At 39.3% G+C, this 18,422-nt stretch overlaps 1 protein-coding gene across 5 annotated transcripts in view; it reads right to left on the bottom strand.

Annotated features, from left to right (window-relative positions):
* LOC127441377 (astrotactin-1-like) overlaps positions 1-18,422 on the bottom strand; it is a 502,716-nt gene that overhangs the window by 50,436 nt on the left and 433,858 nt on the right. For all 5 annotated transcript variants that reach the window (XM_051698730.1, XM_051698731.1, XM_051698728.1 and 2 more), the window contains 3 exons: positions 14,950-15,218; positions 14,421-14,554; positions 14,136-14,287 (listed from right to left, as the gene is read on the bottom strand). In XM_051698730.1, the coding sequence (XP_051554690.1) occupies positions 14,136-14,287; positions 14,421-14,554; positions 14,950-15,218 (555 nt within the window). The remainder of the gene's footprint in view (positions 1-14,135; positions 14,288-14,420; positions 14,555-14,949; positions 15,219-18,422) is intronic.

Raw genomic sequence — 18,422 nt, 5'->3', positions numbered from 1 at the left:
TACAAACCGTCAGGGGTGGGAGCTCGTCCTAAACTGTCCATCATATTCCAGCTACCAAGGAGCTTGGATGGAGGTGACCCCCAATGAATTTTACAAATTTCTTGGGTTGCTCATTTATATGGGGTTTTCAATTCTCCCTGATTCCCATCGTCATTGGGGAACCAAGTCACTTCAGGGCTCGGGGGCGAGGGGATTTATGTTGCGTGACTGCTACAAGGCTCTTTTAGCAGCTCTACATGTTGTAGACCCTACCACAGAGGATAATCAGGATTGCCTTAGGAAGTTGCGTTATCTTATGGACCACCTCAAACAAAAATGCCAGCAGCTCTTTTAGCCTAACCAAAATCTCGCAATAGATGATCGTATGGTCAAGTCTAAAGCTCGGTCAGGATTTAAACAATACATGAAGGGCAAGTCTACTCAGTGGGGGTTTTAAATTATGGGTAATTGCAACATCAGACTCGGGGTATACTCTCGACTTCAATGTTTACACAGGTAGTCGTGATGGGTGTGTCGCTGACTTGGCCCCCAAAGTAGTTGAATCATTGCTGCAGCTATTCAAAGACCAGGGCCACAGTGTTTGGTTTGACAACTTTTACACATCCCCAGCTCTTATGGTTAAGTTGTTAGAAATGGGAACTAATGCCTGTGGGACATGCAGAGTGAATCGTAAACTGCTTACTGCAGAATTTAAAGACATCAAAAGATGGGAACGCAAGACACCTCGTGGGGATATGTGGTGGTGTAGGATTGAGGGGAATATACTTGTAATTCAGTGGAAGGACACGCGTGCAGTTACATGCCTCTCCAATTTCCACAATGCAAATGGCTCAACAGAAATTACTAGGTTTGTAAAAAATGATGGCGATTGGACAAAAGAAGTAGCCCTCCAGCCCACTGTCATCAGCGATTATGACAAAAACATGAGCGGTGTTGATAGGTCAGACCAAATGATAAAATCTTACGACGTCCTACAAAAAACTCCAAGTGGCGGAAGACTCTTTTTTACTACTTCATAGACATTGCCGTCTTCAATGTTTCACATTGTTTAAGGAATGGCAACACATTCATGTGGCACCAGGGGATGAGCTTAGACTGGTGAACTTAACCCAGATAGATTTCAGAGAAAACCTGACTCGTCAGCTGGGAGGTATCCTTATTCACGCAAGTTTCCCTTTGCATACACTAAAGCCTGTAGTCCCTCGTTGTCATCACTCCACAGAGTCCATGTCCCTAAATTTGAAGAGTCCTCTAAGAGATGTTGGCTATGCTATCGGAAAAGTAGGACTGAAAATAAAACTAAAGTAGTTTGTTGCGCGCCGGAATGTAATGGCAAAAGACTTTGCTTGGTTCGCGATAGGAACTGTTTTCAGTCTTGGCACTCAGCTGAGTGTGACCAGTTTTGCGAAGAGGCCAAGGTTGGGCTGTGTTTACTGGTGTTGTTGTCCTCCCCCTCCCCTCTTTTCTCCCTCTCTTCTCTCCACAGGTATTGCAGTTGTTGAGTATTTATGAATTTATATTTATTCCGATCCTGCACTCTTTATTAAAAATGTATTTACTGTAGATAGTTCGAAAGTTTGATTTTGAATGTTTTGCTGTGTAATTCATGTGTAATTCTAATGTTCAAATTAAATAAAGTGTGTGTTATATTGAACACATAAAATGTATATTTCTGTGTTTGTATCCTTCAATTTCAGATGCAATCTCAATGTATTATTACAGGTGCTCAAAAGGAGTATTTGAGGAGTGGTCATGTGAAATGTATCTTAACATTCTAAATGTTTGTTTTATTCTGTTTTCCCACTAATCACTTGAATGGTCATAACTTTTAAACAATAGTTTATATTTTTAATCTGTCTACTATTCTACATTGCCACGAAATTATGCATATTTCATACACTCTAAGTTTCCCTCTAGCTTGTAAATAAAATGGTTGAAAATGCAGTTGTCTGATGAAGTATGGTGGCCGGAGAAGATTTTTGTAGAAACTGCTGTGTGAAATCATATTGATAAAGGATGATTAACCTTAAATAATCATACATATATTTATATCATTTGAAAGCCCTAGTTCTTCTCTTCAATATGGTATATACAGTTCAGGTGTGTGATGTTATATGAATATGAATGTAATATGAAAATGGATATGAATATACATTCTGGCACAGAATGGAATTTTCAGAATTTTGGGCTCAGGCTTTAAAGGGTTAATGTATACCTTTTGCAAACTCCTGAATTCCAACAAATGTTAAAGTCTGAAATCAGTGTGTATATGGAGACCAACTGATCCTCAGTATCCTCTGTGGGCATGGCTTGGGAGGCACTTAAGGTGGTTCTTAGGGGTCGGATCATACAGTATGCCTCATTCATCAAAAAGTCCAAAGCACGAGAACTCGTGGAGTTGGAAGGGAATATTAAAAGTGCTGAGGCAGAGCTGAAACGCCGAATGTTGTCTGATGGAATCAGAGAATTGACCCGATTGAAATACAGATATAACACTATTTTGTCGCAAAAGGTGGAGTTTTGGCTATTCAGGACAAGACAGTCATACTTTGAGTCGGGAACAAAGCAGGGAAGCTTTTGGCTAGATATATAAAGCCAAGAGAGTCTTTTTCTACCATTCCCTCAGTTAAATTTGCTGGTGGTGAAATTTTGATATTAATAATGCTTTTAAAGAATTCTATCTTGATCTTTATAGTTCCACATCTTCGTCTACCGATGAAGATATTAGAAACTTTGTGGAACCACTAGAACTTCCTAAACTGACGACTGAGCAAAAAAATGCTCTTGATTCAGAGATAACTTTGGAGGAGCTTGGCGAGGTAATTATGGCCTTGCCTACAGGCAAGGCTCTGGGGCCAGATGGCTTTGACTCTTAATTTTTTAGATCTTATGATACAGAATTGGTCCCACTTTTGCTAGAAGTTTATATGAAATCATTAAAGAATGGAAAGCTTTTGCCAACCATGACACAAGCCCGGATCAGTCTGATACTTAAAAAGGACAAACATCTAAGTGAGTGTAAGAGTTACCATCCAATTTCCCTGATCCAGCTATACGTTAAAATATTGTCAAAAATTCTGGCTAACTGATTGAGTAAAGTTATGACATCTCATATACATATAGATCAGGTGGGGTTTATTTAGAGCCACAGCTCTTCTGATAACATTAGGCGTTTCATGAATATCATGTGGTCAGTGGCGAATGATCAGACTCCAGTCACTGCCATCTCACTTGACGCTGAACAGGTGTTTAATTTGATAGAATGGGATTATCTTTTTACAATGTTGGAAATATACGGGTTCGGGAATACTTTTATTGGATGGATTAAGTTACTTTATAGACACATGGTAGCAGCGGTACAAACAAATAGATTCATTTCAGATTATTTTACTGTGGATAGGGGCACCCGCAGGGTTGCCCTCTTTCCCCATTATTGTTCTGTCTTGCCCTGGAAACATTAGTAGCCGCGATTAGAAGGGAAGATGATTTTCCAGGGGTGGTGGTGGGAGGTATGGCGCATAAGCTTTTACTTTACGCAGATGATATTTTATTATTCGTTTCTGATCCTACTAGATCTATGCCTTGCCTCCACAGAATTATTAACTCCTTTTCTAAATTCTCGGGATACAGAGTTAATTGGTCTAAATCCGAAGCTTTGGCTCTGACAGCATAATGCCTGGTAACGCCTTTCAGCCGGGGCGCCTTTCAGTCACCCAGACAGGGCATTAATTATTTGGGTGTTTTATTCCCAGCAAATGTATGTGATTTAATCAGAGTTAATTTTGACCCATTAATAAAAAGGTTTTCGAGCGATGTGGACAGGTGGGCTTCACTACATTTATCTATGACTGGAAAGGTTAATATTATAAAAATGATTTGTATTCCAAAATTCAACTCAACAAAATTCAACAAAGTCCCTTTGAAGTTCCCCTCTTTTATTTTAAACAGTTTGATAGTATAGCTAAATCTTTTATCTGGGATGGTAAATGTCCTCGGATGCATTTTTTACAAGTTGCACAGGCCAATTGACAAAGGTGGGTTAGGTCTCCCCAAGATTTTGTTTTACTATTATGCTTTAGGCATCAGACATTTGCCACTTTAGTCACTTCTGCCTGAGAGAGCCCCTCCCTGGCTCTTTACTGAACAGGAGGTCCTTGCCCCTATCTTGCCACGCAAAGTCTTTCTACCAAGCTGCCCGGAGAAGTAAAAACACATCCCGTTATCTCGCACATGCATTTAGTGTGGACAAAGGTTTCCCTTTCATGTTAAAAAATGTTCAATTCTGACATTTACCTGAACATTGCCACAAGTATTTGGTTAAAACCTAAATCGTGCATTAACAAGTCCCCTTTCTGCTGGACGGAATGGATTGAGAAGGGAGTTGCTACGCTGGGTGACCTGTATGAAAATAGAGCATTGAGATCTTTTGAAAATATTATACAGCGGTTTGGGATTAACAGGTCTCAATTCTTCAGGTACTTACAGCTGCGCCATCTACTTTGCACCATTTTGGGTGTAGTACATAGCCCCCTAAAGCGGCAGACACTCTTGAGATGGTGCTTGCTGCTTTTGGAAAGGGTCACAAGGCTTCAGTTTTGGGGACAGGGTTTCAACATCTCTTAAGAAGTTATGGGAGAGAGACTTGAATATAGTATTGGAAGATAGAGAATGGTGTAAGATTTTAAAAAACATCAAGTCTGCATCTAGAGATGCAAGGGTGCCCCTCATTCAATTTAAGGTTCTGCATCATTTTTATTGGATTCCCTCCACATTGTATTGGCTTGGCCTTAAAGACACACCTACTTGCTGGCAATGCAAGTTGGAGGATGGGGACATAGCCCATGTTTTTTGGTTCTGTAATAAGATTCAAGAGTTTTGGTCGAAGGTTCAGAATTTTATTTGTGAGGTCTTGAGCACTCAGATTTTATTTTGCCCCAGACTTTGTATTTTGGGTGATGGGGCAGGTATTAATATAATGAATAAACATATAAAAAACTGGGTCCTTACCAGCATGTTGATCGGCAGGCAGGTAATGCTATGGGGATGGAAGTCGGCTGATGCGCCCTCATTTCATGAGTGGTGCACAGAGCTGGGCAGAGTGGTGGCATTTGAAGAGATGTCACATAGACGGCTGGGCAGTTTGGGTACATATGGGAAGAAGTGGGGCACTTATTTGGCCTTCTTAGAAGGTTGCCAGGGAGGAGCAGTGGAGAGGGATGAGTTTAATTAAAATGATATGTGGAACCCTTTTTCTTTTATGTTGGTTAATTGTATATGTTTTTGTTATGTCATCGAATATTTTCTTTGAACTGTTTGTTTATATGTGTGTCTGTTATTTATTGTTTGACCACTGGGATGTATGTTGGGTAAAAAATTGTTAATAATAAAAATTAAAGTTAATCATTATACCATAATAAAAAAATAAAAAATCAATTCAAAAAGACAAACAACACTGGAATCTTCATCAAAGATTTAAGCTAAAAATGTATCAAAAAGATGTGTACTGATTTATGATGAGGAGGAGGGCGTGGCCGGGCCATGAGGGTGCATGGCTGGCGCTGAGTCACCTAATCAGTGGGAGAGAGAAATAAAGGGGAGCCGGAGACACCATTGAGAGAGAGAGAGAGAGACACACACACACGGCGTTAAGTTTGTGTGTGTCTTTAATGTTATGTTGAAGTTCATTTGTATCATTAAAACTTTATGTTGTAAGCCAGTCCGGATGGTGCCCCGGCCTGAATCAGGTGGTGGAGGAGTGTGACAAGGTGGGTGTGGCTGGACCATGAGGGTGCATGTCCAGCGCTGAGTCACCTAATCAGTGGGAGAGAGAGAAAAAGGGGATCTGGAGATGCCAATGAGAGAGAAAGAGAGAGAGAGAGAGATGGAGTTATGTTTGTGTGTGTCTTTTATGTTGAAGTTCATTTGTATCATTAAAACTTTATGTTGACTGCTCAGCTGGGTCCCAGCTTCCTCCTTTCCCGGCCGAACAGAGATCTTTTACAGACAGCTTCAGTCACCATTCACTTTCATAGCATCTTTTGTCCATACTGTGAAAGTGAATGGTGACTGGCAATCATTCTAACTCTCCTTTTGTGTTTCAAAGAAGAAAGCAGGTCATACAGGTTGAACTATGTGATTAGTTGCAATGCAAGTTAGAGTCAAGCTATATGAGATGAGAAAACCACTCACATGGGGTTTCCCGTAAATTCTGGACAGTTGTTGTTTCTGGCCACTTTTTAACCGAAGGCTCGTAAAGAACAAGACATTACTTCTTTGGGCATGACTATAATTTCACATAAATTCACATGTCTATAAAAGAGTTTGCTATTTTATATTGTATATTTTATGACTACATTATAAGTGAAAGACTACATAATATTTTTGTAGTTTTAAAAATGCATTTGTCCCCTGGCAGGTTCATTTAAAATGGACTAGTGTGCGCCAAAATGTGTTAAAATTATAACGAGAATGAAATGATAAAAGGACCTAAGAAATGCACTTTCCCTTAAAAATGTATATAAATTAACCTAATAAATTTTATTTAAAAATACTTTTATTTTTTTAAATGGTTGGTCTATATAAACATCTGATAGATAGGCGTGTTTGACTGCTGTCAAACATCTTACATTTTTAACATCTCATGCCATGAGTGCCACATTTTTAAAAAGCTGTGTTAAGTTAAAATTGAAATGCATCCTGTGTGAAAGGCACCATACAGACACTGACATGCTCACACACTCAGATGAAGACAAACGTGAATGCACACACCCATACCACATGGTTAAATGGATGTCCATATGGAAGTGCACGCACAGGCACACATGCACATAGATTTGTATGAGTGAATCAGTGCAAGCTGTGCCAGCTTCTGTGATGCACCTGCCCGGGCTCCAGAAATTGACTCTGCTCATAGACACTGTGTGAGATCATCCTTCAGGAGCAGCGCTGCGTAAACATTCTTCAGGAATGAAGCTGTGTCTTCCAAATATATGTAAAAAAAAAAAAAAAAAAAAAAAAAAAGATCCCCTCTTTTTTCAGAAGCTCCTTTTTCTGCCTCCTGCTTCGAGGCGAGGTCACTCCACTTTTACAGGGGGAATTGAGCCACACACCATAGGGGAAAAAAATCACAAATGAGGTTCTCTTTAATATCTCAGTTGTTTCTCTGAGACAGCAATGAGATTAAAAGGAGAACCAATCAAGACGTTTGCTTAAGTCTCCTACTTCTCCGATTTGTTTTCCTGAGAAAATAACCCTAGTAATCACACATATCCCCTATAGAGCTTCAAAGGATCACAGCGATGTCTCAAACTGTGCTTAGATTTGCCAAGATACCAAAGTCTGCTATCAAAAGTCAAAGATTTCAATATGAACTCAAACATTTCTCATCAAATTCATCCATGACTAAAAAAACTAAGCTATGCTATCCACATTCATTTTATAGCTCTTGAGACATTATGTCAGAAATTGTCTCCGATTTGTCTATTTTCATTCTCCAAAGGAATTTTAGGAGAAACATATCAGAGTCAAAGTTGATCCTTAAATTAAATGTAACTGAGAACTCCATTAAGTCCTCAGAGCCATGAAACAGCAACCTCTGAGCAATATAATTTTCAACTGGGCAGTTTCTTATGCCACTTGTGTGAGAAAGCGGTCTTTTTAAGGGTAAGATGTTCTGTCCATCTGACCCCTGAGTAACACCAGCTGTTTTATCTGATCAAAGGCCTGACATCAGCCTGGCGAGGAGAGCTGTTTTTTATCCACAGCGTCTGTCTTGCTGGAGTGAGATGACTGAAGGCAGACTTCTCATTTACTCAGTTCCCACAACAGGAGAGAAAGAAAGGGAATGCTATGATGTCACATTGTGTGCCTGATTCCCATTAAGTGCTCAATAGGTATGCTAAAACAGCACTAGGGCAGCACGATATGGAGCAAAGTGCGATTAACTTGTTGGATAATGTAATGCAATAAACCCAAGAATAAAGTGTCAAATCAAGTTCAGTTATGTTCAAGTAGATTTAAAGATTTAATGATACATCTAATATAAATAAATGTTGTATTGAAGCACATCATTGTTTACAATAGAAACTTGCACAGAGCACAGACCAAGTGCCGTTCACAAAACAAAACAGTCCAAAACTATTTCAAAACAATATAAAATAAAATAAAAAATAATTTCCAAATAATAATAATAATAATAATAATAATAATAACAATGTAAACAATGACGCGCTTCCTGAATCCTCCTCCACGTGACGCGTGACCTTACCAACAAGCTTACATCATCCATCTCATGAGCGCACGTCCAGAGATGTTTGTGCTTTAGAAGCGGAGAAAACAGGAGATTCAGTAGCATTACTGCTGATGAAGCAAAAAAAGTCAGAAGCAAGAAGATAGAAAGACCGGCAAAGACGAAAAACTAGAATACACATTGGTGTGGCATACACAAGGTGGAAAGATTTGATGATGGAGAAAGTGATGCCGATGTTGCTTCTGTTTTTATTGGACAGGTAAGAAATTATTAATTGTTTAGACCACTCTCTAAAATAGTATCAGTGGAACTTACAGAAAACTCATACAAGTTTCCCTCAAACTTTTTTAAAATTACGTGTGTAGTCAAGGTATGTTAGTAATGGACAGTTTTCAGCGGTGTTTACAAACACAACTGGAAATCAGTGTGTAATTTTCTTCTTTTTATCACAGCTATAGTATAGTATACTACCTCCTCCTCTAGGAAATGGCATACATCTTCATTCGTTTAGTAGCTTGGCACAGGGATTGTTGTGAATTTTGTGTAAACCATGATGTTGGTTAAATTGGAAACAAAACAAGTTCCTCAAATACAGTATTCATGGACATGCTACATTTGATCATCAAAAAACAATTCTAATCTTTCCTTTACAATGACATTCTGTATCGCTAGATAACTGAGGTTTATTTTACACTAAGCAGTTCTCTAATAAATGTAATAACTGTCTTTAGAAATAACGTAAAATGTAGAGAGTCTCCAAAGATTATTGATATGAGGGACAACAATAATCTGTCCTTAACTGTAGAAGTCTGTTCACTTGAATTCTGATGTTTGTTTAGGCAAAGCAATTATATGAAAGTAGTAATAAATAACTTTAGAAATTGCCTCAAACTCCAACATTTGCCAGATGCAAATGATATTCCAAAGCTGATGGGGGCAGCAGAGATGAACCACTGTCGTATCGGTACTTAAAGTACATGAAGAAGAGCAATGCTAACGCTAGCTAGAGAGCTACTGAATGCCCCTTTAATATACATCTGTGTCCCAGTGCTATTATCATTGATTGCAGAAGATATTATTTTGTTCTCACACTGTATGCCTTGTAGTACTAACAGTCTTCAATCAGTCCCTGTTGGCAGAGCTTTTCCATTCACTTGAGAAACAGAAAATGGTAGCAAGCATGAAAAACCCTGGATTTAAAGTTTCTGGTGCTCATCCAAGGTTATTTAAAGTAGAATCATTTTCGCTTCATCCTGAAAAATTTCAAAATCAAATCAAATCACTTTATTGTCACACAACCATATACACAAGTGCAACAGTGGGTGAAAGTCTTGGGTGCAGTTCAGAGCAACATAGCAGTCATGACAGTGATGAGACATAAACCAGTTTACAATAAACATCAGATTTACACAACACAATTTACATATGTAATATACACATAATTACATACAACACAATATACACATAATAATATATAATGTACAGTATACAATACACAATATAGAATACACATACAATATAGAATACACGGTATACAATAAAAATAGTATATATAAATATATACTAGGTTGTATTGTGCTGTAATGACATTCAGGCTGTCGGTTGATAGTCAGTTGCCAGTGTGTTGTTAAGAGAGAATATAATTTATGACAGTCCAGTGTGAGATTAATAAGATTAATAAAGTACAGTGCTGATATATATTGGTGCGGATCCTGATGCTGCGATACCGCCTGCCTGATGGTAGCAGTGAGAGCAGCCCATGGCTCGGGTGGCTGGAGTCTCTGATGATCCTCCAAGCTTTTTCACACACCGCCTGGTATATACAGTATGTCCTGGAGGGAGGGAAGCTCACCTCCAGTGATGTGTCTGGCAGTTCGCACCACACTTTGCAGGGCTTTGCGGTTGAGGGTGGTGCTGTTGCCGTATCAGGTGGTGATGCAGCCAGTCAGGATGCTCTCTTCAGTGCTGGTGTAGAACCGTGTGAGGATGTGGTGGTTCATTCTAAACTTCCTCAGCTGTCTCAGGAAGAAGAGGCACTGGTGAGCCTTCTTCACAATGGCCTCAGTGTGGACGGACCATGTGAGTTCCTCTGTGATGTGGACACCGAGGAACTTGAAGCTGCTGACTCTCTCCACTGGTGCTCCATTGATAGTGATGGGGCTGTGCTCTCTGTCTTTTCTCCTGAAGTCCACCACAAGCTCCTTGGTCTTACTGACGTTGAGGGAGAGGTTGTGCTCCTGACACCAGTGTGTCAGAGTGTGCACCTCCTCTCTGTAGGCTGTTTCATCATTGTCAGTGATCAGACCTACCACCGTCGCATCATCAGCAAACATAATGATGGCATTGGAGCTGTGTGTTGCCACACAGTCATGTGTGTACAGGGAATACAGGAGTGGGCTGAGAACACAGCCCTGCAGGGCTCCAGTGTTGAGGGTCAATGACCTCCTGGCATCTGCTTGACAGGAAGTGTCAAGAATTTGAACCCTAAATCATTACCACATCTCCCGACAAGGTGCTGCCCTTACCCTTTTTCAGTGTGGTCTTCCACATGCATTGTATTTACAACACTTCACATTTTGAGCTGTGATCAGATCAATCCTGTGAGACTCCTGACAATTCCCTGGCTGGCCATTAGGGGGAGCAATGAACTTTTGAACTCTTTCCACTCTGTTTGATTAATGGTCTAGTTCACCTGTGCCTAGTTTTGTCATTTGTATTTAAACCCAGTCTTTTCAGTTGTTACTTCTTTTGAAGTAAGTCAGCCTCAGTTCTTTCCCCATAATATATGCCTGTATGTTCTTATACATTTTGAGATTTTTTTTTACTTCTGTAACTTTGGAATTTGTCCCTTATTTTGATGCCTCTCCATGTGGATTATTTACCTTTGAAGTTTTGGAATTGCCTTTTCCCCTACGACTGATTTTTGCCTTTGTATCTCCTGTTGGATTACCTTTTGTGTTCAGTAAAGACAGCCCTTTGATCTACACACTGTCTCCAGCCTTGTGTCTACATTTGGGTCCAATAACAAAAGTGTCTCCAGTAGCTCAGGGGATAAGATTGCAATCCTTTCATACTAGAGGCCTGGGTTTGAGCCCTGACTTGGGCACCCATTATAACAAATCCATCATTGGATATGTTTGATACCTCAAACCTGAGCATTCTGATTTTCCAGGCAACCACATGTGTCTTGCATCCACCTGGAGCACAACATGTCCAGTATCAAGACCAGTTTTTGAGGCCTGTGTGAGTGGGGACAATGTTCTGAAGAGCCAATAGATTATCTGTGTGAAAAATCAATTTTGGCTCTTGCCTTAAATGGAATAAAATCTCTCAGAACTCTTGTGGTGCTGGTGTACAGCACAGTAAGCACTCCAGTAAGATGACCAGTGGGACTAATGGGGGTTTAAGTTAAAGTACTAACTTTAGCTTAAGAGGCCCTGGGCTGAACAAAGTGTGTCTGAGGTGGGTTCTTATGTTGGTATGCCAAGCAATGAGGAAATAGAGTTCAGGAGCTTTCAGGTTACACGGATAGTTCACCAAAAATTTTAATTCATAATTTGGTCAACCTCATTTTGTTCCAAACCCATATGACTTTATTCTGTTGAACACAAAATGAAATGTTAGGCTGTTTGTTATCTTCAGTTATTATTCACTTTCATTGAGGGAAAAAAAAAAAAAAAAAAAAAAAGATGCAATGAAACTGGATGATGACAGAGTGACATTTCGTCTAACATCTTTGTGTTCCACAAGAACGTCATATGGGTTTGAAATGACATGATGGTGAATAAATGATGACGATTTTCATTTTTGGGTGAACAATTCCTTTACAAAAGTATTCCTTTTACTCTGTAACATGTTTTGGGTTTGGATCATTCAGAACTTCTTCTCAGATAGTCAAATACATTTGACCACAACACAGTTGTAGTCTAAAAACTCATCTGTCTTGATGCATCCCTGACAACAGCAAAGGGCCACCTACTCACCAGTCAATTAACCATTGTGATTGAGGGTTTTAAACTTTGCCAGTGACATGCAGATTTAAAAGAAAATACAGATAACCGTCCGATGGGAATATTTGGGAAAGCCCATACAAATATATGCAAAAAACTTCATGAAACATCTTCAGTATGTTGTATGCAGTGACACAGATCATTCACTTTGGATAAGTGTCTTCTAAAAATGTAGATCATGTGTAATAAATTAATAGGTCATGTAAAGCACTCACATCTCAAGTTTGCTAAAGTGTACTAGACTAAATTAACTATGATCATTACGGTCAAAACATCACTTTTGAGACGAGATCAAAAATTTCCAAATGAAGCTAAACTGTCCCTCATCAACATGCAGTGACACACTGACATAGCAATTGATATTTCTGATCACAAGTAGTCACAGGAGATACATTTGAGGGCCTATTTATACTTAGTCACTTCATGCATCTTGACTGAACGGATTGCTATCCGATTGTGTATGCACATTCTATTTTCACTTAGCCACATTAATCTGTCTCTGCCAAAAGGATATAAATTCAATCTACTATTCCAACGCTAAATGCATATATGACGTTAACATCCATGATGTTAATAGTAGGTGTAAAGAGGGCCATCCATTTCACTCAGCAAACCCTTGCAGAACCCAGTGAGCCTATGAGCATGATCTTTATCCAGCGTCACATCTTCTAATATATGAAGCTTAGAATGAATAAACATTCACCCCGGTTATGGTGAGAGTTAGATGTGGATAGAGAGATCCCATTCTGCCCAAGATAGAGACATGACTCAAGCATATGCTCTCTGATAAACACATCCCAAACTGTTTCAGCCAAAATTAAGCACATACATCAATGTCTTTCAAATCATTCTTCTGACTATGTTAATTTTAAAAATCATAGGTGATGCTTTATAGTGACTTGATGCTGAGCACAATCTAGTGGTTAAAGCAGAAAGTACGAGCAATATATCACAATTATCATGGGTCAGAGTAAATTAAATTGACTGGTGTACAGGTGTTCCTAATAAAGTGCTCCTGAGTGTATATTTATATATATTAGGTCTGCAACAGTACACAAAATTCACAGTTCGGTATGTACCTCGGTTCTGAGGTCATGGTTCGGTACGGTTTCGGTTCAGCAGGGAAAACAAAGAATCTTTATTTATTTTGAAAACAGTGGCTGATGGGCAATAATTCTTATTGTGAATGCTCATTTATACATGACTGCACTATGCATATTTCTTTAACGAAATTGCAATACAAAACTTAAGAGCCTTATATGCACATTGAATAAAAACATAATAATAAAAGTAACAAAAAAAAAAATGCAATTATAATAATTGTAACAAAATTATGACACTAGCAGTGCAGATTTATGTATCTTTTGCCTTTCAGCTCACCACTTGTATTATCACTCAATGTTCAAGTTTTTTTTTCCAGGAAAATCTGAATATCCACTTTATCAGAGGAGAGGACAATTAGTGGACAATTACAGTGCATGCTTGTTTAGAGCAGACACTACAGAATTGGTGAAATGCATTCTTGTAGGAACTTTATAACTGGGCTGAAGCATGTTAAGCAGATGCTTAAATACTGTGTTCTCGACGACTGTGTATGTTTGCATATCCGCAGCAATACATACTGTACTCCTATGGCGTTCGTTATTGCTTTAGCTCTTGTTAAGGCCCTGGGTGTTGATGCTAATTTTTGCCTACCAGATGGCATTGTCTCTTTTCCAGGGTGGAGTCTAGGAACAAGTGCAATGAGTTACCTGATGAGTCCTGGAGTGAGAGGCTTATAAAATGGCCCTTCTCCCCAGTGTGTTCAGCAGAATAAATAAAATCTTAAATATCATTAGTGTTTTGGATAAATCGGTATCTCTCAGGATTTAGTTTACCTGTCTCAACTTTGGAGTGATCAGACCGCTCTATCACCTTCTCCTGACTGATGAGGTAATCAACAATTCTCACTCCGATTGATGGCTCTGCATGATTCCATTCTATGATGACCAATGAACTGCTTGGCTCATATGAATGGGATAGCTTGAGCCTGACAAGGATATACAATAAACACAGATCATTCATATTTGATCAAGATCCGAATTTTAAACCTTAACACATTTCAAGCACAGATACTGAGGATATTCAAATTAAATTATTCAAAGTAAATTCCAAGTACTCACATAGGCTGAGGCAGAGGAGCACAGGTGGGGAGTCCATCTGTGCCAAAAGCGCCTGAGTCGCATCGACACCAGTCATCAATGACATCACCTTTAGCAGAGCACCACAATACACTCATCATGGCCTCCTGAAGAGCCTATATGACAGATACAAAGATGTAGAGGTGAAGTTGAAATTGGATGCTGGATACCTCCCTATTAAAGGAAAATTGTGTAATTTATTCAACACTATCATAAACAAACTGAATTGCAAAATTAACAGAGACTTTATGAGAGGGAGGAGATGGAACACTTGTTGAAAAATTAATAGGAGAAATTGTAGCGCTCTATATCTTGGCAGTAGGACTGGAAGTCCCACCTTTTAGTTAAAAAATCCAATCGACTAGAGCGTTCATCTTATGTCAGAAACTTTTTTTTGATGAGAGAAAAAAAAAGTGTCTGTTAACTGAAAATAGGTAACATTAGCTATAACATCAAGCCTAACATTCCTTTGGTTTCGCATATTTGTTATAAAATGATGCGTGACAGATACCTGGTAGGTCTCATTGCTGTTGACCAGTTCATAGATTGGCATGGCTTTAGTGATGTAGAGCAGCACAGGTTCTGCAGGACGTGCAGGCCCAGGGCTCATGTGGCAGAGGTGGCAGGACAGCGGGCACTGGCCCTGGCTGCTGCAGTCCATACGCACCCCTGCCGCCATACGCTTGGCACCCGAGTCCAGCAGGCTGGCAATGTATGCCGGGTAAGTGAGCGTGCGCGGCTCTTTGTCCCGTTCCTCTGACTCGTCTGGTGGAGAGTTTCCTGAAACACAGAATTCTGAATTTAGATTCTAAAATGTCTGTTTCTCACCCACACCTATCATATCTCTTCAGAAGACATGGATTAAATCACAGAAGTCACATGGATTACTTTTATGCTGTCATTATGTCCTAAGACAAAAAAAATCAAGTAAGAAATCTTGGTGTCATTTTGGAGTCAGACCTTAGTTTCAGTAGTCACATCAAAGCAATAACTAAATCAGCCTACTATCATCTCAAAAATATAGCCAGAATTAGATGTTTTGTATCCAGTCAAAACTTAGAGAAACTTGTTCATGCATTCATCACCAGTAGGGTAAACTACTGCAGTGGACTCCTAACCGGCCTTCCCAAAAAGACCATTAGACGCTTGCAGCTCATTCAGAATGCTGCTGCCAGGATTCTCACCTGAACCAAAAAATCTGAGCATATTATTCCAGTCCTCATGTCTTTATATTTAGAATTTATTTTAAAGTACTATTACTCATTTATAAATCGTTCAGTAGCCTAGGACCTAAATACATTGCAAATATGCTTGTTGAATATAAACCTAACAGACCTCTCAGATCATTAAAATCAAGTCAGTTAGACATACAGAGGGTTCACTCAAAACAAGGTGAGACAGCGTTTAGCTATTATGCCACCCGCAGCTGAGAGAAGAGGTTAAATGTGCCCCAACAGTAGCCACATTTAAATCTGTTTAGCTGTGAATTTTCTGACTGAGCATTGTGCTGCACTTATTGATTTCACTGAATCATTTAGCTTTTGTCTTACTTTCATTTTAATTATTCTATTTTATTTTTATATAACTTGTTTTTGGTTATCCTCTGTTTGATGTGTGTTAACAAATTTAGGTTATCCTTTGTTTAATCAGTGAAGGTTAACAACAGTTATGGATGGTGTTAACAATTTAATATTATTTTTCTTCTTTTTTGTTTTAATAATTTAATTTTATTTATTTATGTATTTTTTCAAATCTATTTTATTATTTTTTATTTCATGTTCTTAATTTTTTTTCTTTTCTTTTTTTTTGTATCTTGTATTTTCTTTTCAAATTTATATGTAAAGCACTTTGAATTGCCATTGTGTATGAAATGTGCTATATAAATAAACTTGCCTTGACTTTTTGGAGCTTCAAAGTTCTGGCCACCATTCACAGAGCTGAAATATTCTTCTAAAAATATTTGTTTGTGTTCAGCAGAAGAAAGTCAGTCATGCACATCTGTGATAACCTGCTGTGTTTGTTGCTTGGTACTGTTCTGTACCTCCAAAATATGATTCATATCTCTAGACACTTGTGCATCATGATTTCATTTGAACATAAAAATAAAACTGTTTATTCACCCTCTAAAGCTTTGCTTCTATTTTATACCCATCCCATAAGTATATGAACTCATAGCTGCTCACTCTGCAGAGTCCTGCACATACCAAAGCAATCTGAAAGCTCAACAGCCAATTAGGGAATACCCTTTTGCTGCAGCACAATTTAATAAAAGACAGAGTCAAACCACACAGATTTTATGAGACAACAGTGTGAGAAGAAAACACAATAATCCATCATTCCATCAGCCTTTTGCAGTAACAGAAAGGGTATGGTAAGCCCACCATTTTGTGTGAAGGACATGTGCGGAAATGAAAATACAGGTCCCCTGTAGTACACTGATTAATAAAGCAACATGTCAATCAGTCCAACCAAATAGACTTTTGCTTTCATCTCAGCAAGCTTCCAGTCTCAAATTAATTTCTGATTTGTCTTTTTTAATTAAGTTTTTTAATTCAGAAATATTTAACTCTGGGAGAATCAGAGTGGGTCCTTCGTTATTCAATATCCTAGTGCGGTATGGCCTGTAGGACTGGTGTTGTGTTATACATCCGTAATTATCAACTTGTTGGTCACTACCCATAAATGCAGATCTGTTCAAATAGCATCACAGACAGCAGGGAAAAACATAGGAGGAAAAAATGCCTTTGTTGTTGATGTCAAAAGCCATACATTTAATCAAATGCTATAGTATTTTGGCACAAATTCCTCTGGTGAACATGGACAGGTTGTAGTTATATGTTACGATACAAATAAATTTCAGCATTTGACCAAGTATATTTTCATTTACTTTTGTACAATAAACAATTTTCGTACTGTGTTGGGTGCCACTTGATGTCCAGTGTAAAATCTGGGTCCTGATGCAAAACCAGACTGTGGTGAGCAGGGTGGGTCCGAGAGGCATCTGGGCAGAATGAGGCCGGGAAAATAAGTGGTGAATGAGTTCCACCTGTGTGCCACACCGGTCTCGCATTCCAGCGAGGGGGCGGCGGGAGTATTTAGGGAGAGGAGACAGTGGAAGACAAGAGAGAGAGACACACGTGGCCACTCTGGGTGTGTGTGTTTATGTTACTCTGTTTTCATTTTATGTTGGTGTCTCATGAAAGTCTTGTTGTTTGTTACTTCGGTTCCCGCATCCTCCTTTTCCGAACTGTTACTCTGGTGCCGAAACCTGAGAAGGAGGAGGGATGCGCTGTCGTGGAGTCCTCGCCGCTGCCGTCTGCCAGGAGAAGGAGCCATTGCCTTCTGCCAGGGGACGGAGGAGTCGCTGCCGTCCACCAGGAGCCAGAGGAACCACTGCTGTCTACCAGGAAGTGGAGGAGCCCTTGCCGTCCACCAGGGGACGGAGGACTCGCTGCCGTCCGCTGTCTGCTTTCTTCTCTCTGGGAAGATAAGTGGTGAATGAGTTCCACCTGTGTGCCACGCTGGTCTTGCGTTCCATTAAGGGGCGGCAGGAGTATTTAGGGAGAGGAGACAGAGGCAGATGAGAAAGAGAGACACATGAAGCTGTGTGTGTGTGTGTTTGCCGTGGCTTTGGGGAAGCAGCACGTGAAGTTGTTTTATATTATGTGTTATATATAAATGTATACGTGTTTGTCAAGCCGACCCCAGCTTCCTTATTTCCCAAGAATTCCTTGAACATCGTTACAGACATTGTTCAGTAGGACAGGAGTCAATGTAATTGACCTTATGGGAGGCGAAGGGAGGAAAATTGCACTTGATTTTGGATGTCATCAACCCCTCCAATCCACTCTTTGGACGTACATTTATTGAGCCTCACTCTTTGTGAAATACAGTATGATGCTTGCTTAATTACTCAAAGAAATCTAAATCATCTAAATTTGATATTCTGTTTTATTTCTTTGAAGCAAATAATTGTAGATGTGC

This window comes from Myxocyprinus asiaticus, chromosome 5, assembly GCF_019703515.2.
Source record: "Myxocyprinus asiaticus isolate MX2 ecotype Aquarium Trade chromosome 5, UBuf_Myxa_2, whole genome shotgun sequence".
Classification (NCBI taxonomy): domain Eukaryota; kingdom Metazoa; phylum Chordata; class Actinopteri; order Cypriniformes; family Catostomidae; genus Myxocyprinus; species Myxocyprinus asiaticus.
This window is presented reverse-complemented; position numbering and strand designations above follow the sequence as displayed.